Source organism: Octopus bimaculoides, chromosome 1, assembly GCF_046866305.1.
Source record: "Octopus bimaculoides isolate indiv1 chromosome 1, ASM4686630v1, whole genome shotgun sequence".
Lineage (NCBI taxonomy): Eukaryota > Metazoa > Mollusca > Cephalopoda > Octopoda > Octopodidae > Octopus > Octopus bimaculoides.
The window spans coordinates 22,489,299-22,512,870 of NC_142928.1; the positions used below are offsets into that span (position 1 = coordinate 22,489,299).

Sequence of the window (23,572 nt, forward strand, 5' to 3'; positions counted from 1 at the left end):
TAGACATGTTTTGTATGGAAGATGAGTGATGAACACTCCTTGCCTGACAGTAATATTTATTTACAACTGTCACTCAATGTCAAGACAAAGAGATACTAACATATGTGTGTGAGCATGCGTGCGCACACGCATGCACACACACACACACATGATAGGCTTCTTTCAGTTTTCTTCTACCAAATCCACTCACAATGCTTTGGTCAGCTCTGAGCTATAGCTGAAGACTCTTGCTCAAGGTCCCACACAATGGGATTGAATCCAGAACCATGTGGTTGGGAAGCCTTGCTAAAATATTGTTTTTATCTTTTCTTTTCTACTCTAGGCACAAGGCCCAAAATTTTTGAGGCAGGGCCCAGTTGATTAGATCAACCCCAGTGCACAACTGGTACTTAATTTATCAACCCCCACCCAAAAGGATCAAAGGCAAAGTCGACCTTGGCGGAATTTGAACTCAGAACGTAGTGGCAGACGAAATACCACTAAGTATTTTGTCCAACATACGAGCATTTCTGCCAGCTCCCTGCCTTCGCTCTGTTAACATATTATCAGCAGAACAAAATATGAATTATTTCAAGATAAATACGAGGAGGAAAATTCTTTACAACTTACCAATTTAACTGTTTCTAAATTCTTATTTACGCTGGCTTGCACAATACAGTAGATGAAAATAACAATCATTGCAGCAACCAAAGCTAGCAATTCATAGGCCCGTTCTCTTAGGAGACCATGAATGGTATAAAACACACAGAATCCTGAAAGAAAGGACTATATTGGTTACATTTTGGGGGATTTTTACCTTTTTGAAACAATAATATATTTTAAACACTTGGAAATATGACCAACAGACCAGTCTAGTAATATATACCATTGTCAAATCTTACCTCAAATAAATCTTTATGCTTTTAAGCATTGAATCTTCAGGTTCCAAGTTCTTAACCAAAATATGACATATTAAATATAAAAAAAGATACAGAGGATATTGCAATGATGCATAGGTTATAAAATCAATTGAATAAAAAGGTTTTAGTAATGTATTTTACTAGAACATTGAACAATACGGTTCTCTAAACTATCAATACAGTCCCTGATAGGCTGGCTTGGGTTTCAATATGACTAAAATTAAATAAATTTATCTTTCAGGCCACAATGTTTATGTGAAATAACATCGATTTTTTAACATATAATGTTTTAATGATGGTTTATAGCCTTGAGATGAAATAGAACACAATAATTTCATTTGGGACCTTAGAAAATGATAAAATGTACTGGTGTAAGTCAAGAGGAACTCTGGCTTGTCAAGCTGTTGCCATCTTGTCTCTTTACAGTGACTTTCCATTGATTTTATACATATGTACATATATGAATAAAGTTAAGAATTTGAAACCTGAGAAAAAATATGGCAACTGCTCTCCATTACTGGAGGTGTAAATAGTCACATCTAGTTTATGGGTGCTATGAAAAATTAAGATGAAATGAAGTACCCATTGCAAAAGTGATTGGAAGTATTGGTTGTAATTGATTGATGATATTGCCTACTTCGATTGATACACACACTCTACTAACAAATATACAAGCACATCTTTTCTCTGACTTATGGCTTCTTAACAACTATATATATCTCAAATGCCCCAGAGATTCTCTAGAGACAATGAATAATTTATACAACCAAGGTGACCTAATTATCAGAGGAGGAGGATGTACTAAAAGTGTAATTGCTAGAATAAGAATAGGATGGAGAAAGTTCAGAGAACTTTTACCTCTGTTGGCAAACAAAGGTCTTTCTCTCCTAGGGAAAGGAAGTTTGCATGATGCATGCATATGAACAGCAATGTTACATTGTAGTGAGATATGAGCCCTGATGGCAGAGAACATATGAAGACTAGAGAGGAATGAAACTAGTGTGCTCCACTGGATGTGCAATGTCAGTGTACATGTATGGCAGAGTATTAGCGTATTGGGAGAAAAGTTAGGCATAAGAGGAATTAGATGCATTGTGTAAGACAGAAGGCTGCATTAGTTTAGTCATGTGATGCATATGGATGAGAACAGTTGTATAAAGAAGTACCAATCACTTGAAGTAGATGGAACTTGTGGGAGAGGGCGACCTAGGAAGACATGAAAAGAAGTACTGAAGGCCGATCTCAAAACAATGAGCCTTATGAAGGAGATGACGAAGAACTGAAATATCTGGCACCTTTCTGTGCTTAAGAAGACCTGTCCACCACAGCAGAATTGATATCCAAAAACCATCTTGGTAATGCATGTCCATGAGGGGCACTGCCCCATCAGTTTTTATTCCCTACATTTCATGCCCTAACATCCATCACTTTTCTATGAACTGACAGCAGAATAGGCACATACTACACTCCCCAGCTTTCTCCACCCCACACCACTTCCATTTTCCATTATCTTCCCCCACCTACTGTCACACCTCACATATCTGCTATTACCCACAATGCCCTCATATAACTACTGCAACCCTCACTCCAAGCCTCTTCTAGGTTTCTCTCTAGCATTTGCTATAGTCACCCACCTGCCCAATCCAAACCTCTGTATAACTTCACCTATTCTCACCACGCTCAAAGACCCTTGAGAGCATGTCCTCACACATCTTCACCATATCTCTATCACTACTGCTCTACTTATCTTATCTTACTCTCTAACTCACTCTCTTTTCCATTCCAACTGGGTAATCTGCGTATCTACAACAAGACACCAGTCTCTGTCCCTCTGTATCTTTCAATATCTCAACTGGCACAAAGCCACCCCTACAATACTGCTCCTCGCTCTCAGTTGAGGGATCCTTGCTTTTTTTTGTCTTTTTTGTCTTTTTGCAAGGTACGTGGTGACCCTGTCAGGGCTTGTGCCATGTAAAAAGTACCCAGTATACTCTGTAAAATGGTTGGCATTAAGAAGGGCATCCAGCAGTAGAAACCATGCCAAAACAGACAATGGAACCTGGTACAGCTTCTGGCCCTGTCAGCTCTTGTCAAACCATGCAACCCATGGAAAATGGATGTTAAATAATGATGATGATGATGGGGATATGTGTGTGTGTGTATGTATGTATGTATGTATATATATATATATATATATATATATATAGGTTTATTTAGCCAGAGGGGAAGCAGATAAGTAAAGATTTGCCAATGCTCTGCGCCGTGAGGACCAAAGACTCGAGGTATTTTGTGTTGCAAGACAGTGTAGGAGAGAGAATTGTGATGTTGTAGGAGAGAAATGTGTTGCGGGTGACACGGAAAAGCACCCACTACACTCTCTGAGTGGTTGGCGTTAGGAAGGGCATCCAGCTGTAGAAACTCTGCCAAATCAGACTGGAGCCTGGTGTTGCCATCCGGTTTCACCAGTCCTCAGTCAAATCGTCCAACCCATGCTAGCATGGAAAGCGGACGTTAAACGATGATGATGATGATGATGATGGATGATGGTACGCTTGCACTAAATGAGGATGCAAAGAAAGAGGTCTGGAGATGCCACTACGATAGATTGCTTAATAAAGAGACTGAATGGGAGGAAGAGAGCCTGCTGTATGTCGACCCAATAGAGGGACCAACTATCCGAGTTGATAGTACCAGGGTAGATAAAGCAATTAAGAGTATGAAGACCGGGAAAGCCCCCGGCCCATCAGGAATCACTGCAGAGATGCTCAAAATATCTGGCAGTGTTGGCTATAGCCTAGTCACCCGTATTACGAACCAGGTGATACACGAAGGAGTCATACCCAGTGACTGGTGTAGCAGCATCATAGTCAACTGCTACAAAGGTAAAGGTGACGCTTTAGATACAAATAATTACAGAGGCATCAAGCTGTTAGATCAGGTTATGAAAGTTACAGAGAGGGTCATAGCCCAACTAATTAGGGAGCGAATCAATTTAGATGAGATGCAGTTTGGGTTTGTGCCAGGTAAAAGCACTACTGATGCCTTATTTCTAGTGAGACAGCTGCAGGAGAAATACCTAGCTAAGGATAAACCTCTGTACCTGGCTTTCGTTGACATGGAGAAAGCCTTTGACAGGGTCCCCCGATCCCTTATCTGGTGGTCAATGAGGAAACTTGGGATAGAAGAATGATTAGTGAGAGCTGTGCGAGCCATGTACAGAGATGCTGCCAGTAAGGTGAGGATTGGAAATGAGTACAGCAATGAATTCCGGGTAGAGGTAGGGGTCCACCAAGGTTCCGTCCTCAGCCCCCTCTTATTTATCATAGTCCTCCAGGCAATCACAGAGGAGTTCAAGACAGGTTGCCCCTGGGAGCTCCTCTATGCTGATGACCTTGCCCTAATTGCGGCGTCACTATCAGAACTAGAGGAGAAGTTTCAGGTGTGGAAGCAAGGTCTAGAATTGAAGGGCCTTAGAGTCAACCTAGCTAAAACCAAAATCCTAATAAGTAGGAAGGTAGATAAAACATAAACCCCTTCAGGTAGATGGCCCTGCTCAGTATGTAGAAAAGGAGTAGGTAGTAACTCTATAAGATGTACCCGGTGCAAGCTATGGACACATAAGAGGTGCAGCAACATCAAAGGCAAGTTAACTAGGAAGTTAGTTTTTGTTTGTGGCAGATGTTCAGGTGCAATAAAGACTGTAAACAAACAGGAAACAACTATCTCATTCCAGGGTGAAAAACTAGAGGTAGTCGATAGCTTCCGCTATCTGGGCGACCAAGTTAGTAGTGGGGGTGGGTGCGCTGAACGTGTTGCTGCTAGAATAAGAATAGCCTGGGCAAAGTTTAGAGAGCTCTTACCCCTGCTGGCGACAAAGGGACTCTCACTCAGAGTAAAAGGCAGACTGCATGACGCATGCGTACGAACAGCCATGCTACATGGCAGTGAAACATGGGCTGTGACTGCTGAGGACATACGTAAGCTCGCAAGGAATGAAGCCAGTATGCTCCGTTGGATGTGTAATGTCAATGTGAATACCCGTCAGAGTGTAAGTATCTTGAGAGAAAAGCTGAACATTAGAAGCATCAGTTGTGGTGTGCAAGAGAGACGATTGCGCTGGTATGGACATGTGGTGAGAATGGATGAGGATAGCTGCGTGAAAAAGTGCCACACCCTAACAGTTGAGGGAACCCGTGGAAGAGGTAGGCCCAGGAAGACCTGGGCTGAGGTGGTGAGGCAAGACCTTCGTACATTGGGCCTCACCGAGGCGATGACTACTGACCGAGACCTTTGGAAATGTGCTGTGCGTGAGAAGACCCGGCAAGTCAAGTAAGATCGTTGCCAGTGCCCCTGGACTGGCTTGTGCGGGTGGCACATAAAAGACACCATTTCGAGCGTGGCCGTTTTTGTGCGGGTGACACGAAAAGCACCCACTACACTCTCTGAGTGGTTGGCGTTAGGAAGGGCATCCAGCTGTAGAAACTCTGCCAAATTAGATTGGAGCCTGGTGTTGCCATCCGGTTTCACCAGTCCTCAGTCAAATTGTTCAACCCATGCTAGCATGGAAAGCGGACGTTAAACGATGATGATGATGATGATGATATATATATAATCAAATTACTCTTCCACGCTTGAAAGGTACTTTAAGTCGTCAGACAAGTTTCACTTGTAGTAGAGGCCTGAAAACACTAGTACCATGGATCCTGGCTTATATTATTCCATTTAGTCATGACTCACAACTATTTAGTCATCAATATAACCTGGAAGATTTTATACTATATAAATAATATGCTCACTCATTCTATTACGTAATATGAGTGCCTGTTTTTTTTTTTGATTTTTGAAAATTTGGTGGACAATTAGGTGTTATGCGTGTGTGTCTGTGTGTGTGTGTAGCTTCCGCTACCTAGGTGACCAGGCCAGTAGTGGGGGAGGGTGCACTGATAGTGTAGCTGCTAGAATAAGAACAGCCTGGGCAAAGTTTAGAGAGCTCCTACCTCTGCTGGTGACAAAAGGCCTCTCGCTCAGAGTAAAAGGCAGACTGTATAACGCATTTGTACAAACAGCCATGCTACATGGCAGTGAAACATGGGCCGTGACTGCTGCGGACATGCATAAGCTCACAAGGAATGATGCCAGTATGCTCCGATGGATGTGTAATGTCAGTGTGCATACTCGACAGAGTGTAAGTATCTTGAGAGAAAAGTTGGACCTAAGAAGCATCAGTTGTGGTGTGCAAGAGACACGATTGCGCTGGTATGGTCATTTGGCGAGAATGGATGAGGATAGCTGTGTGAAAAAGTGCCACAGCCTAGTGGTTGAGGGTATCTGTGGAAGAGGTAGGCCCAGGAAGACCTGGGCTGAGGTGGTGAAGCACAACCTTCGAACATTAGGCCTCACAAATGCAAATACTTGTGACCAAGACCTTTGGAAATATGCTGTGCGTGAGAAGACCCAGCAAGACAAGTGAGACCATAACCCGTGGCCTTTACCAGGGGTGTAGCCAGCCCACTTATGCATACCTTTCCTTCTTTGGACACAAAACCCTGCTTTCGAAGACCTGTTGAGGCAAGTGAAATCGAAATCGAAAATTGAGCCAAATTCGTTGACTGGCACCTATGACAACCTTCCTTCATTGGACACTAAACTCTGCTTGCGAAGACCTGTTGGGGCAAGTGAGATTGAAACTGAACCAAATTCGATGACAGGCACTCGTGCCACTGGAGCGCTAACAGCACCATCCGAGTAAGTTTATTGCTAGAGCAGAGGTCTCGCTTCCATGCCGGTGGCACGTAAAAAGCACCATTTGAGCGCAATCATTTCCAGCTTTGCCTTACTGGCACTTGTGCCTGTGGCATGTGAACAAAACATTGGACTGACTCCTGTGCAGGTGGCATATAAAAAAAACACCATTTGAGTGTGGCCGTTGCCAGTACCGCTGGACTGACCCTCGTGCCGGTGGCACATAAAAAGCACCCACAACACTCTCGGAGTGGTTGGCGTTAGGAAGGGCATCCAGCTGTAGAAACTCTACCATATCAGATTGGAGTCTAGTGTAGCCATCTGGTTCACCAGTCCCCAATCAAATCGTCCAACCCATGCTAGCATGGAAAGCGGATGTTAAATGATGATGATGATGATGATATATATATATACATATATATATATATATACATGTATATATATATATATATATATATATATATATATATACATGTATATATATATATATATATATATATATATATATATATATATACATGTATATATATATATACATGTATATATATATATATATATATATATATACATGTATATATATATATATATATATATATATATATATATATATATATATATATACATGTATATATCATCATCATCATCGTTTAACGTCCGCTTTCCATGCTAGCATGGGTTGGACGATTTGACTGAGGACTGGTGAAACCGGATGGCAACACCAGGCTCCAGTCTGATTTGGCAGAGTTTCTACAGCTGGATGCCCTTCCTAACGCCAACCACTCAGAGAGTGTAGTGGGTGCTTTTACGTGTCACCCGCACGAAAACGGCCACGCTCGAAATGGTGTCTTTTATGTGCCACCCGCACAAGCCAGTCCAGGGGCACTGGCAACGATCTCGCTCGAAAATCCTACAGGAGCCAGTCAGGCGGTACTGGCAACGGCCACGCTCAAAATGGTGCATCTCATGTGCCACCCGCACAAGAACCAGTCCAGGGGCACTGGCAACGATCTTACTTGGCTTGCCGGGTCTTCTCACGCACAGCCCATTTCCAAAGGTCTCGGTCCGTAGTCATCGCCTCGGTGAGGCCCAATGTACGAAGGTCTTGCCTCACCACCTCAGCCCAGGTCTTCCTGGGCCTACCTCTTCCACGGGTTCCCTCAACTGTTAGGGTGTGGCACTTTTTCACGCAGCTATCCTCCTCCATTCTCACCACATGTCCATACCAGCGCAATCGTCTCTCTTGCACGCCACAACTGATGCTTCTAATGTTCAGCTTTTCTCTCAAGATACTTACACTCTGACGGGTATTCACATTGACATTACACATCCAACGGAGCATACTGGCTTCATTCCTTGCGAGCTTACGTATGTCCTCAGCAGTTACAGCCCATGTTTCACTGCCATGTAGCATGGTTGTTCATACGCATGCATATATATATATATATATATACATGTATATATATATATATATATATATATATATATATATACATGTATATATATATATATATATATATATATATATATATATATATACATGTATATATATATATATATATATATATATATATATATATATATACATGTATATATATATATATATATATATATATATATATATATATATATACATGTATATATATATATATATATATATATATATATATATATATATATATACATGTATATATATATATATATATATATATATATATATATATATATATATACATGTATATATATATATATATATATATATATATATATATATATATATATATATATATATATATGCGAGTAAAAATAAATACAAAAAAAGGTGGATTTTTTTGTATGATTGTGTATAGAGGAATATATTATTTTGCTTAAAAGAGTTCCAACACTGTCTGTTTTTTATGTTTTATTTATATTCCTGCAGAACTAATGTGGGGTATAGAATATGGAATATACAATATATAATATAATATACAATATATAATATATATATGGAAGGCACATGGCTTAGTGTTTAGGGCATTTGGCTCACGAGCGTAAGGTTGTGAGTTTAATTCCTGGCAACGCGTTGTGCGTTTGAGCAAGACACTTTATTTCATGGTGCTTCAGGCTGACCAAAGCCTTGTGAATGGATTTGGTAGATGAAAACTAGAAGAAGCCCGTCGTATATATATATATATATATATATATATATATATATATATATATATATATCTAACTTTTTGTCTTCTGGAAGAAATTGGCTGTACTCAATCCTGGGGAGGGATGAACTCCACTAGGTCAAAATATACCTAAGGCATGCCATATGTCAACATGAGGCCTGTTACAACTCCATCAAGGATTTAGAAAGCCCAGAGCAACACAAGGCAATTTACATAATTGATGTTGGTCTCACAAAAGACCTAAAGAAGTTAATTGCCATTTCTAAACGAAGAACTTCTTTGGTCATATTTGTGATTTGTTTCTAAAAGAGTATCTTGTCTGTTCATACTTGTGGATCATTTCTAAACAAACATCCCCTCCGTTCACACCTATCCCTTCTCCTCACATCTGTTTCATTCATAATGAGGTATCAACAACCACACACATATATTACTAAAGAACAACTAGTAATTTATCTTTTACTTGTTTCACTCATTACATTGTGGCCATGCTGGGGCACTGCCTTAAAAATTTTTTAGTTGAACGAATTGCCTCCAGTTTTTGTTTTTTAATCCTAGTACTTATTTTTTTAGTCTCTTTTGCTGAACCACTAAGTTTCAGGTACATAAACACACCAACCCCAGTTGTCAAGCGGTTGTGGGGGACAAACGTAGACACACACACACACTCACATGACAGGCCTCTTTACAGTTTCCATCTTCCAAATACTCCCACATGGCTTTGGTTGGCCCATGGCTACAATAGAAGACACTTGTCCAAGATGCCATATAGTGGAACTGAACCTGGAACCATGTGGTCTGGAAGCAAACTTCTTACCACACAGCCATGCCTGTATCATTGGCAGATAATTTCAAAACTGGTCTCTCTTCTGGTCATGTCTGTAAACCAGATATCAGGAATTATCTAGACAGTGAAGTAAAATATCAATAATATATCTTTTGCAGGAAATTCAAAATTATATATCTCTGCTAGGAAATAAAAAAAAAATCTAATGTTTCACTGGATCTTACACTCATTAGGAAATAAAAAAAAAAAAAATCCAATGATGCTTCATTGGATCTCACACTCATTCCCTCCCTAGTAAAAGTGTATTTTAAGTTAACTGTTAACATCCTGTAGGAAATTTTTAAAATTATATATCTCTATTAGGAAAAAAAAAAAAAAGAAAATCCGATGATGTTTCATTGGATCTTACATTCATTCTCTTCCCAGTAAAAGTCTATTTTGAGTTAACTCTTAACATTCTATTGGAAATTTTCATAGTCAAAATCTCAGTACTGCACTGAGTTAATTGTTACTTGTTATGCCACGAGTTGAAATAGCTACCATATGTTTCCAGATTTCAATTATAATCAATTTCTGAGCAAACTTGTAACTAGAAATAGTTTGCAGTCAAAGAGAGATTCCATATTATTTAAAAGAAACATTTTGGTTTGTTTACATAAGAACTCAGATCCAAATCTGCCTTTGAGATAATGAGTTCTGATAATTGCCAAAAAAACTAATAGAAATAAAATCTAGGTGTAAGGAAATATGAAATTCTTTAATTTTTAGGTATGAAAGTTTACGGTTAGTTCTGCTGGTGTTAGTACATGTTTAACTACTGAGTTAGTGTATGTACATTAACCCTTTAGCATTTAAACTGGTCATGTCTGGCTGAAATACCTGTTTTATGTTCAAACCAGCCATAGCTGGCCTCCCACACATACCCTACAGTATTATTCTAACAATAAACAATTACATGGTCAAAAGTTCAAAGTTATGAGACAGAACACAATTAATCCAAAACAATGTGAATAAACAAGCATTACATTTGACAGAGTAATCTGAACGTTAAAGGGTTAAAACCTGTTAATATAGTCGTGACTGGCCTTCATGTCAATGGCACGTAAAAGCACCCACTACACTCTCTGATTGGTTGGCGTTAGGAAGGGCATCCAGCTGTAGAAACTCTGCCAAATCAGATTGGAGCTTGGTGCAGCCACCTGGTCCACCAGTCCTCAGTCAAATCGTCCAACCCATGCTAGCATGGAAAGCAGACGTTAAACGATGATGATGATGATGATGATATATACATATTTAACTATTAGTATTAAAATATGTTTCACCTCATAGTTAGCAAATGGACATGTTTAACCCTGTTAGTTAATAAATGTGCATGTTAATCTCTTAGGATATATGTACATGCTTAACACTGTTAGTAAATCTTCATGTAACCCATTAGTTTGTATCCATACACATTTAACCTTCTTAGTATATGTTCATGTTTAATCTCTTGGTTAATATGTACCTATTTAACACATCTCTATGTAGCTGTCATCCTTCATATGTATCACATATGCCATAAAAACCCATGTAATTTGTGCACCTGTGTAATTTATGCAGGTGATTTCCAGGATAAAGACTGTTAGAAAAAGCTTCTACTCATGTAAAATTTGCACCCAACAGTTTTCAGAATTGCCAATATGGCCAAGGGGAAAAGGTTTTCAATTTAATTGTATTTAGTGTAATTTCACTTACTTATGATTAGATTTTATTAAATTTTCACTAAATGAAGATAATTTCTGTTTAACAGGTATCACATTGAAAGCTATTAAATTATGAAGTGTTTGTGTTGTTTATAATAAACTTTATTTTACATTTTTTGCCCACAAGAGATTATGTCCAATCTTTAGCTTACTTCTGTATGTCTTCACAATCACAGGAAAAGTTGTTGATAATTCTTATCAACAAAAACAACGCTGATAAATACGCACAAGTGTTGCTAAATAAGTTTAATTACCAATAAACATCAGCTTGGATAACACTTTACTCAACTGATAGAGGGAGGTGACTGATAAAACTGATTATGTAAAGAGAATTCTGATTGGTCGAAAGTGTCTTCTTGTCTCAAGCTCTGATTTTCTGCCTTTTCTTGTTGGAACTTTTGATATGGAACATTGAAATTTTAATCTCTTTCACACTTATAAAATGTCAAGCAAACTTAAAAATTTGTCATTACTGTTTTAGCTGAGAGACCAAACTGATAGTTTGCTAACCCACTAAAATAAACATTAAAAATCGAAAAGAGAAAATAAACAGCTTTGCAAGTTTAACTCAGTGAACAAGAGAGGTGCAAAATTTAAGAAGTGACTTGTTAGAATATACACGTCTGTAAGGAGACATAAACAAGAATAGCAAGAATCTACTATACCAAATAAACTGGTAATACATACAAGTGTTCTATGAAGAGAAAAAGATTGCTGCATAATTCAACATGAATGTGAAACAACATTAAACACCATATAAGTTAAATGAAGGTTTCTGTAGGAACGCTAAGTCATATTCACTTAGTGAGTTTATATGTACAAGGATGAATGATGTTGTTGTTGTTGATGTTAGATGCAGTAAGAGTTGATAGCGGCAATATCAGCAGTGAGGAATTTCATTGTGTTGTGACATGGAGAAAGCAAGCAAATAGCTTCCTGGTGCAAATGCAAGCTAGACTCCCGGAGCAGAGAAAAACTGATCTATTTAAGGAAATTGCTGGGCTCCATTGCGATAGGTAGAAACTCCAAGCAATGTAAAATATGGCCTGGACCGTGATTACTAGCATGAACTTCAAACTTCAAAAAGTAGTTAACCATTTATTGGTTTTAGTAAATTTATACAGAAATAAAAGTCCAGAATAAATAAAAGTCAACTTCATTATATATTTTCTGTAAAAACCTATTCTGACATTAAATGAATCAACTTCCTGTATGAATGTTTACATTTGTACATCATTTTTCAGCAAAAAATATTTCTAAAGAAATTTTGGAAACTATCTACTCATGTAATTTACACACCCACTAGAGTTTATTTTTGTTTTTGTGAAAAAAGTGCATAAATTACATGGGTTTTTATGCTATATCATACATATCAAGGATGACATCTGCATAAAGAAGTGCTATGCACTCGAAATGAATGTAAGCTGCATAAGGAGACTTCTTGATGTGCGGAAGCTGTGTAATTGTATTGAATTTTTGTGGACCAAGTTTAGCTAGCTCTTTTCACAAGGCTTTGAATCAAATACCTTGGTGATATCAAAGAAAGCCATGTACAACAGTATGTAATATTGTGCATGGCATTTTTCCTGCAACTGATGACATAAGAAAATTGAAAGTAATATTGAGGTTTGGTTGAGTAAGTCTTCAACAGAGGGATGAACAGAAATATTTCCAGCAATTGATAAATGCAAGATTCCTCATTAGTTGTCATAATCCAGTTTGTCTCCTACCTTGAAAAAAATAATAGTTGCATCTCTGAGGTCAACTGGTATCGAAAACCATGTCCAGATTAGAAGAAATAGTGCAAGAAGCCTTGTTATAAATGTTTCATTTTCAAGTTTATTTATCCCAGCTAGAATCCAATTGGGTCCAGCTGCCTTTTTTCGTTTTGAAGGGAACAGATTAATTTTTTGATTTTTGTAATGTCAAGCAGTGCAGCTATTCCCCATAGGTCTTTATGCAATGTTGTCCTGAGATTTTTCATTGGCCATATTGTCCCAATGAAGCAAGTTTTCGAAATATTTTTCATCTCTGATTACTTTTTTCTTGTTTGATAGTTCTTGATTGTGAATCTATTACACAGGGACTATAGATCTAATCATATTGAAGAAATTTCTTCTGATATACATGTCAACCAGTTTCTCTGTTTCATGTGCTTAGTTTTTATTGCATGTGCTTATTTCTGAACTGCAGCCATTGCTTGTTGGCAACTTTTCCATTTGTGTTCATTATTCTTGCCTTTTTGGTAGGTATGGAAAGTCCCTTTGTTTCTATTGAATAGCTATATGATTTGGGTGATGCTCTCAGTAAACCAGCTTTTGAGTTTTTGGGCTGTAAAACCAAAGAACTCTTAATAAGCTGCAGATATAACCTCCTTTAGAATGCACCATGTATTTTCAGTGGTGTTACTGATGGGTGACAGTCATCATTTAAACAGTAAATGCTGCTGAAGTTACTTTGCATTTGCTGGGTCTGAGAGAAACTCAGTGTTGACATCGTTTCTGTTGTTAAATTTGATTAGAAATGAGTTAGATTGCCACTTTGGTCATATTTAATGGTGGTCAGTCCAGCAATCATTGGCTCTTGCTGTGATGTGCAGTTAGTGTGCAGTCCTGTGAATGCAGCTCTGTACAATGACACAGTCACTTATGTGCTGGTGCTTTGATCTTAGATACTGCCACAAACCTTTTTACCAATTTATTTGTTAGAATGGTATGTTGGTCATTGTTTACTAAAGTCTGTTCCTCACATTTAGTTAGGAGCAGAATGCCAGTTGAGTTAGCCCTTCCCATACCCTTCTTTCCTGTAGTGCCATTCAGTAGTTCAAATCTTAGCCAACTCTGGAGAGTAGTTATCACATACTTGGATTGAAACATAAGTGTCTTTCAGAAACAGCATCTGAGAAGTCCTTTCTAGAATTAGCTCTGCTTCACCTGTATTGGGTGAGAAAAGTTGCCTCAAACATAGCCTCACTCAGTTTCATTGACTGGGTCTCCATCTTTAGTGGGGTTATCTATTTTAGTTTCTGACTTTTTTGAAGATGAAAGAAATAATATATAATAAAAATTTATAGAAATGTTTAGACTCTTATTAAAAAGCCAAATAGCGTCCATACAGCACTTATCTCTAGGGAGTTGGCACACTTCATTCTAGTCTTTACTGAGATGAGACTACCTAATGAGGGACAGCTGAAAAAAACATGGTGGTTGATAAACCCGCTTTTGGAAAGGCAAGCTATAAGAAGAGCAACATTTACATGAAACAGGCTTTGTAGTCCATAATGATCATGTTGACTGTCTATGTAAACTGTCTACTGGCATTGCTGAAAGATTGAGGATTCTTCATTTAAAACTTGCTGGCTCTAACAAGTATATCAGATATGTAATATAGTTTAATGTTATTGTATCAGACATAGAGAGTGAATTGGTACATGTATATTAAGCGTTCAGTGTGATTTAGTAGAAATGTATCTAAATGATAAGGTCTTTCTTACCTGCATTTATGAGAATAAGAATTGTGAAGATGATATCAACATAGTGTTTTTCACTAACTGCTTTGACGAGTTGATAGATAGTCAAACAGATTGCAATGACAATGTTTATAAGAGACATTGATAAGAAGAGCCATTCTGTTGCTGTCAATCCAGAAAAGGTTCGAAACTGAAAGAAGAAAGATAATGAAATTGAAAGAAAACGTTTAGCCTTCTATTTCATCAGTATTTTATATATACAATGATAAAAGAGTTTTCATGCTAGTAACAGAATGATTAGTCTTCATTTAAATGATGTTCAAAAGAAAGCCATCCCATCAGTCATAATTTGACAAACACTCACACACAAATGCACACACATATGTATACATAAACATAAACAAACACAGAAACATACACAACATGCAGGGCCAGATTAAGACCCATAGAGGGCTTAAGCACTTAAAAGGTTTTGGTGCCACAATATGTGTGTGTGTGTGTAATTCAAAACATAAACAATACAAAACAAAATTAAACAAAACTAACAATAATATGGAAAATAATGTTTATTTTTGTATACTTCTATTTAAATTACGTTTGAAAAGATTTCTATTTTTTTAATTGCAAAGTATTTGATCAGCTCTTCAAAATTAACTGTACACAATAGGTGCAGGAGTGGCTGTGTGGTAAATAGCTTGCTTACCAGCCTCATGGTTTTGGGTTCATTCCCACTGTGTGGCACCTTGGGCAAGTGTCTTCTACTATAGCCTCGGGCCGACCAAAGCCTTGTTAGTGGATTTAGTAGACGGAAACTGAAAGAAGCCCATCATATATATGTGTATATATATATATATATGTATGTATGTATGTGTGTGTATATGTTTGTGTGTCTGTGTTTGTCCCCCCAACATCGCTTGACATCCGATGGTGGTGTGTTTACGTCTCTGTAACTTAGTGGTTCGGCAAAAGAGACCTATAGAATAAGTATTAGGCTTACAAAGAATAAGTCCTGGGGTCGATTTGCTTGACTAAAGGCGGTGCTCCAGCATGGCCACAGTCAAATGACTGAAACAAGTAAAAGAATAAAGAGTAAAGTGAACACTTCTGCTTCTATACTTCGTAGACATAGCCTGCCTTGTTGCATAATTGTTCTCTCCAAGCTATCAATCATTGAGATTTGATGTGTTGAGTACCATCTTAATCTCTTCAAAGTGAAACTATGCCTTGGACGATGGAGTCTAAGAAACACACGATGGGATGTCCGTGGTTGGATAGTTTTTGATCACAGGCCTGTTTGATCAAGGCAATCCTAGGGATGAACAGCAACAACCACTACAAACAGTATTTCACAGGCTATGAAACTTTTCAGTTATTTTATTCTCTTCTTGCCCACAAAACATAGTGTTTTTTTTTTCTTTTTGTTTCTATTTTTGTGAAGAGAAGAACACAGGACAAAAAGTTGTTTCAATAGACATTTTTTCGGTCAATTCTATATGATGAAAATAAATTGCCTTGGGGAAAACAAAAGCACTTCTTTTATTTTGGCACATCAGCTGAGTTCATTTTCTCTTTTGTGCAACATGTAATATAAGATAGTTACTGATTACACACATACACACACATGCATGTAAATGCATTTACACTCCTCTTTGCACACACATATTCATATTTTCATAAATACTCACACACAAACATGCATGCATACATATGCATAGAAATAAACAAACGCAGAAACATACATTATATGTATGCCATTCTTTCTTGTTAAGTTAGTCAAGAACAGGAAACTTATTAAAAAAACAGTTAGAAAACAAGAAATGTTGGTGGAGTGAGGTGGGAAGAGAAGTTATTAAGAGTGAGGAAGGAAACCCAAACTCTTGGAAAATGCATGCAAATGAAGAAATGTAAGAAATAATGGTTTTGTTAACTTCAAGAATTTCCTCCAGGAGAGATGGTCAATAAATTTGTTGGCTTATTTGTTTCACACACTTCAGGACAACATAGATAAACACATATATTACCATACAAACATGTGTGTACATGTGTATGTATATTTATATATATATACATACATACATATATATAATATATATATATATATATATATATATATATATATATACATGTACATATACATGTGTGTCATCATCATCATCATCATCATCGTTTAACGTCCGCTTTCCATGCTAGCATGGGTTGGACGATTTGACTGAGGACTGGTGAAACCGGATGGCAACACCAGGCTCCAATCTAATTTGGCAGAGTTTCTACAGCTGGATGCCCTTCCTAACGCCAACCACTCAGAGAGTGTAGTGGGTGCTTTTACGTGTCACCCGCACGAAAACGGCCACGCTCGAAATGGTGTCTTTTATGTGCCACCCGCACAAGCCAGTCCAGGGGCACTGGCAACGATCTCACTCGAAAATCCTACGGGAGCCAGTCAGGCGGTACTGGCAACAGCCACGCTCAAAATGGTGCATCTCATGTGCCACCCGCACAAGAGCCAGTCCAGGGGCACTGGCAACGATCTTACTTGGCTTGCCGGGTCTTCTCACGCACAGCACATTTCCAAAGGTCTCGGTCAGTAGTCATCGCCTCGGTGAGGCCCAATGTACGAAGGTCTTGCCTCACCACCTCAGCCCAGGTCTTCCTGGGCCTACCTCTTCCACGGGTTCCCTCAACTGTTAGGGTGTGGCACTTTTTCACGCAGCTATCCTCATCCATTCTCACCACATGTCCATACCAGCGCAATCGTCTCTCTTGCACACCACAACTGATGCTTCTAATGTTCAGCTTTTCTCTCAAGATACTTACACTCTGACGGGTATTCACATTGACATTACACATCCAACGGAGCATACTGGCTTCATTCCTTGCGAGCTTACGTATGTCCTCAGCAGTTACAGCCCATGTTTCACTGCCATGTAGCATGGCTGTTCGTACGCATGCGTCATGCAGTCTGCCTTTTACTCTGAGTGAGAGTCCCTTTGTCGCCAGCAGGGGTAAGAGCTCTCTAAACTTTGCCCAGGCTATTCTTATTCTAGCAGCAACACGTTCAGCGCACCCACCCCCACTACTAACTTGGTCGCCCAGATAGCGGAAGCTATCGACTACCTCTAGTTTTTCACCCTGGAATGAGATAGAAGTTGTTTCCTGTTTGTTTACAGTCTTTATTGCACCTGAACATCTGCCACAAACAAAAACTAACTTCCTAGTTAACCTGCCTTTGATGTTGCTGCACCTCTTATGTGTCCATAGCTTGCACCGGGTACATCTTATAGAGTTACTACCTACTCCTTTTCTACATACTGAGCAGGGCTATCTACCTGAAGGGGTTTATGTTTTATCTACCTTCCTACTTATTAGGATTTTGGTTTTAGCTAGGTTGACTCTAAGGCCCTTCAATTCTAGACCTTGCTTCCACACCTGAAACTTCTCCTCTAGTTCTGATAGTGACTCCGCAATTAGGGCAAGGTCATCAGCATAGAGAAGCTCCCAGGGGCAACCTGTCTTGAACTCCTCTGTGATTGCCTGGAGGACTATGATAAATAAGAGGGGGCTGAGGACGGAACCTTGGTGGACCCCTACTTCTACCCGGAATTCATTGCTGTACTCATTTCCAACCCTCACCTTACTGGCAGCATCTCTGTACATGGCTCGCACAGCTCTCACTAACCATTCTTCTATCCCAAGTTTCCTCATTGACCACCAGATAAGGGATCGGGGGACCCTGTCAAAGGCTTTCTCCATGTCAACGAAAGCCAGGTACACAGGTTTATCCTTAGCTAGGTATTTCTCCTGCAGCTGTCTCACTAGAAATAAGGCATCAGTAGTGCTTTTACCTGGCACAAACCCAAACTGCATCTCATCTAAATTGATTCGCTCCCTAATTAGTTGGGCTATGACCCTCTCTGTAACTTCCATAACCTGATCTAACAGCTTGATGCCTCTGTAATTATTTGTATCTAAAGCGTCACCTTTACCTTTGTAGCAGTTGACTATGATGCTGCTACACCAGTCATTGGGTATGACTCCTTCGTGTATCACCTGGTTCGTAATACGGGTGACTAGGCTATAGCCAACACTGCCAGATATTTTGAGCATCTCTGCAGTGATTCCTGATGGGCCGGGGGCTTTCCCGGTCTTCATACTCTTAATTGCTTTATCTACCCTGGTACTATCAACTCGGATAGCTGGTCCCTCTATTGGGTCGACATACGGCAGGCTCTCTTCCTCCCATTCATTCTCTTTATTAAGCAATCTATCGTAGTGGCATCTCCAGACCTCTTTCTTTGCATCCTCATTTAGTGCAAGCGTACCATCATCCATGCGAACACATTTCTCTCCTACAACATCACTATTCTCTCTCCTACACTGTCTTGCAACACGAAATACCTCGAGTCTTTGGTCCTCACGGCGCAGAACATTGGCAAATCTTTTGTTATCTGCTTCCCCTCTGGCTAAATAAACCTGTCGCCTAGCCTCCCTTCTGGCACATTGGTACAATTCCCTGCTACCACCGTTCTTCCAGTCCTTCCAAGCCTGTTTCTTTTGTCTAATAGCCCTGTCTACCTCCTTGTTCCACCACCACGTTACTCTGGGTCGGGAGGGGACCTTACACCACCCACAAATCTGGTCGGTGGCTTTCAACAGGTTGTCCCGCAGAAATCTCCAATTGTCTTCCACGTTGTATGATGCTATATCCCCTTCTATTTCGTTAAATGCTTCAAGTAACTTGTCTCTAAGTCTCTGTCCATTTGCAGGGTCTTTAAGCTTCCACACCCTTCTCCTCCAAGCCGGTCTAATTCTGGGCACCCATTTTGCCTTGATCCCAAAGTCGCTAACTACTAATCTATGTTGTGGGGTACATTCTTCGCCAGGGTAGGTTTTGGCATTTATAAGCTGCCCTCTTTCCCTATTTCTGGCGAGGATGTAGTCGATTTGGCTAGAGTGTCTGCCGGAGTGGTAGGTGACTAGGTGACTGGCAGGTTTCCTGAAGTTGGTATTGCAGACCATAAGATCGGTTGCATCACAGAACTCCAGCAGTCTGGTTCCCTCCTCGTTGCGGGAACCAAAGCCATAGCCTCCATGTATGCCATGGAAGCCTCCAGCACGACATCCGACATGACCATTGAAGTCTCCAGCCACAAAGAGAAGGTCCCTGTCACTCGTCGACGAGGTAGTTTGCAAGAGGGTGTCATAGAATTGGTCTTTCAGACCATCTGGTAGCCCCAGTTGAGGTGCATAGGCTGAGATGACAGTAGCTAATCTATGATGAAGCACTAGTCTAATCTTAAGTACTCTGTCACTTACTCTAACGACCTCGATTACCTTATCCACCCATTTCTCCGCTAGAAGTATTCCTACGCCCCCAACCCCGTCAGTGTTCCCTGCCCAGAAAATCTTGTACCTGTGTTCTTTGCCTGTGAGGAACCTCGCAGAACCTCCTCTCCATCTTACTTCCTGGATGCAGCACATATCTACGCGTCTCCATTCAAGCATCTCAACAATTTCACCAGATCTACCTTTCAGCGTGCCGACGTTGAGAGTGCCAATCCTAACAGTATGGGTGTTGGGGGTGTGGGCCTGTAGCCTGGGGAAGGGGGAAGCAGTGTCGTGTACCTATATATATATATATATATATATATATATATACATATATATACGTGTGTATATATGTATGTGTATATATATATATATATATATATATATATATATATATATATATATATATATACACACATACATATATACACACGTATATATATATGTATATATATATATATATATATCATTGTTTAACATCCTCCTTCCATGGTGGCACCAGTGGTTCCCAACGTGGGCAGTATTGCTTCCCTGGGGCGATGGACAGTTCCAGTGGGGCATTGAAGAAAAGTGAGGCGATAATGGGGTAGCGATTCATGTAAAGCAACAAAACAATGGGTTCATTGGGTTAAGAGGTCTATGTTTGTGATGGTTAGTTGGAATGGGGGCACTAGGAATGTGGTCTGAATGTCAAGGGGGCGGCATCCCAAAAAAGTTTGGGAACCACTGACTTGGATGGTTTGACAGGAGCTGGCCTGGCAGGAGCCTGCATCATACTTCTATGTCTGCTTTGGCATGGTTTTTACAGCTGGATGCCCTTTCTAACATCAACCACTCCTTAGAGTGGGCTGAGTGCTTTTTACGTGGAACTTGCACAAGTGAGGTCAATTTTGGCATGGTTTTTACAGCTGAATGCCATTCCAAATGCAACCACTTTACAGTGTGGACCGGGTACTTTTTAAGTGGCACATACTCTGGTGGGGTCACCAAATAACTTTGCAAGACAAGGAGTCTTTGAAAGAGGAGGGAGCATTGGAGGGTGTGATCTTGTGTCAGATGATGAAAGATTACAGTGTGACAGAGAGGCAGCATATACGTGCAAGGAACTGTGCAAGCATTGATTTGTGGGTTTGATTTTGGCTTGAGTTAGCTCATCATTTTTCAGACAACTGTTTATATATAAATGTTGCTTTAAATTGGAGTATATATATATATATATATATATATATATATATATATATATATATATTATTATTATTATTATTATGATATATTATCATATAGTTATTATTGTACTTAATAAACTTCCATAGTTGCTTTATCTCTGTAACTTACAAAGCTTTCTGGTTTGTTTATAAATACATGCAGTAGTGGACAGTTAAAGTATATATTCATAGAATTTGGCTGAAATTGATGGGTAAGTATTTGACCCAATCAGATGCACAAAGAATCATGTAAGTGTTGATTTGTGGTTTCGATTCCAACTTGGATTAGCTCATAATTTTTTAAATCAATTCATCATCATCATCATCATCGTTTAACGTCAGTTTTCCATGCTGGCATGGATTGGACGGTTCGACTGGGATCTGAGAAGCCAGGAGGCTGCACCAGGCCCCAATCTGATCTGGCAGTGTTTCTACAGCTGGATGCCCTTCATGACGCCAACCACTCTAAGAGTGTAGTGGATGCTTATGTGCCACTGGCACAGGGACCAGAGGAGCTGGCATTGGCCACGATCGGATGGTGCCTTTTACGTGCCACCAGCACGGAATTGTTTATATATGGTTAAGTGAGCAGGCCAACATTGCCTTTCATTGGAAGGCAAGTCATTGCAGGGTTACCCATTTACAGCTGAGTGGACTGAAACAATGTGAAATGAAGTGTTTTGTTCAAGAACACAATGTACAGCCAATCTGGGAATTGAAACCTGTTATAACGTAGATCCTCATTGTATGATATTGTCGGCACTGTAATATTATTGTCCCCACTATTATGTTGTGGTAGTATCCCATATCTTATTATCTTTGACTTGTCTATCATGATATCACTGATAGCTGAGAAGATAATGACTTTGAAACGTCTACCTTGATGGTAACTTGAACTCATACATATCACATAACTGACACTGACTCCAGCTGAGAACTTCCTACAATGACTCCACTACTACTGACTTCCTACAATGACTGACTGTCTGACCGTAACATGCTTTTTAGTTTCACAAATACCTTCTGGCATTTTTCTGACCAAAACCAGTTTGCATCATTTTTTAACTGCTCATTTAGTGGAGCCCTTGTGTGGTGTATGTTTGGGATGTATACTTGATAGTAATTTACCAAACCTAAAAATGCTTGTAACAATTTAAGGGTCATTGGGGGAGGCATATTCCTTATAGCCATCGCCCTTGATGGGTCTGGCCTTCATCCCTTTCGTCAATTACTTGACTTAAATATTTGATTTTTTTTACTCAAAAATTCACACTTTTCCTCTGTTAGTCTAAACCTGTATTCATTTATTTTTCTGAATATATTTTTAATGTTTGAAGTGTTGCTCCATTGACTCGCTCTTTATCAAAATATTATCAAGATATGCGATAGCAAAGTCACAATCATTTAACATTGCGTCCATCACTTGTTGGAATATGGGAGGTGCTACTTTCATTCTAAAAGGAAGCCGCTTGAAGTTATACAATCTATGGTGTGTTGATTGTTAAAAGGTGTGCACAATCTTCTACCTGTATCTGCAGATAGTCCTCCATGAGGTCTAACTTTGAGAAAATTTTTCCTCTATTTAGTTTTGAGAACGCTTCTGGGTTTGGTAATGGATAGTTGTGTTTGACTAAACAGACATTTAATCCAGTTGAAAAGTCTGTACACACTCTTAGTTTAGTATTTTTTCTTTACATAAATCGTCAGTGCTGTCCAGTCTAAATGGTTGACTTTTTCAATTATAGCTAGACTTTCTAGTCTTTCTAGCTCTTTATTGACCTGGTCCAACGCGGCAAATGGCATGTTCCATTTGGGCCTAAAAACAGGCGTTACCCTTTCTTTTACTGTGATCCTCACTTTTGTTTTAGTGCAACAACCTAATCCTTCCAAAAAAAAAACATTTAGAAACAGTTTTAAAATTTTTTGTATCAGTTGTTCGACTTCATTCAAACTTTTGACCAGGCTGACTACATTTTCACAGAGAACACTAATGGAGGTATCCCACATTTTAAATAATTCCATGCATTCTGTGTCAAATAGGTTTAGCAATTTTTTCAATGGTTGTCATTTTTGTTTCACCTCAAAAAGTTACATTGCAAATACATTCACTGATGAAATATAATTTCTTTCCTGTAACAGATGCTACTTTATTTGATTTAAATAATTTCGGCTTACCTATTTGTTGCCATGTTTCTTCATTTATGATAGTGATATCACTACCCATGTCTAATTGCATTTTGACACGAG

At 39.2% G+C, this 23,572-nt stretch overlaps 1 protein-coding gene across 9 annotated transcripts in view; it reads right to left on the reverse strand.

Moving 5' to 3' along the window:
• Positions 1 to 23,572, reverse strand: part of LOC106878077 (uncharacterized) — a 71,798-nt gene that overhangs the window by 38,867 nt on the left and 9,359 nt on the right. For all 9 annotated transcript variants that reach the window (XR_016241163.1, XR_008263484.2, XR_016241156.1 and 6 more), the window contains 2 exons: positions 14,820 to 14,985; positions 610 to 752 (listed from right to left, as the gene is read on the reverse strand). Coding sequence is in view for 4 of the 9 variants with exons in the window: in XM_014927171.3 (XP_014782657.2) it covers positions 610 to 752; positions 14,820 to 14,985 (309 nt within the window). In the remaining 5 variants the exon portion in view is untranslated. The remainder of the gene's footprint in view (positions 1 to 609; positions 753 to 14,819; positions 14,986 to 23,572) is intronic.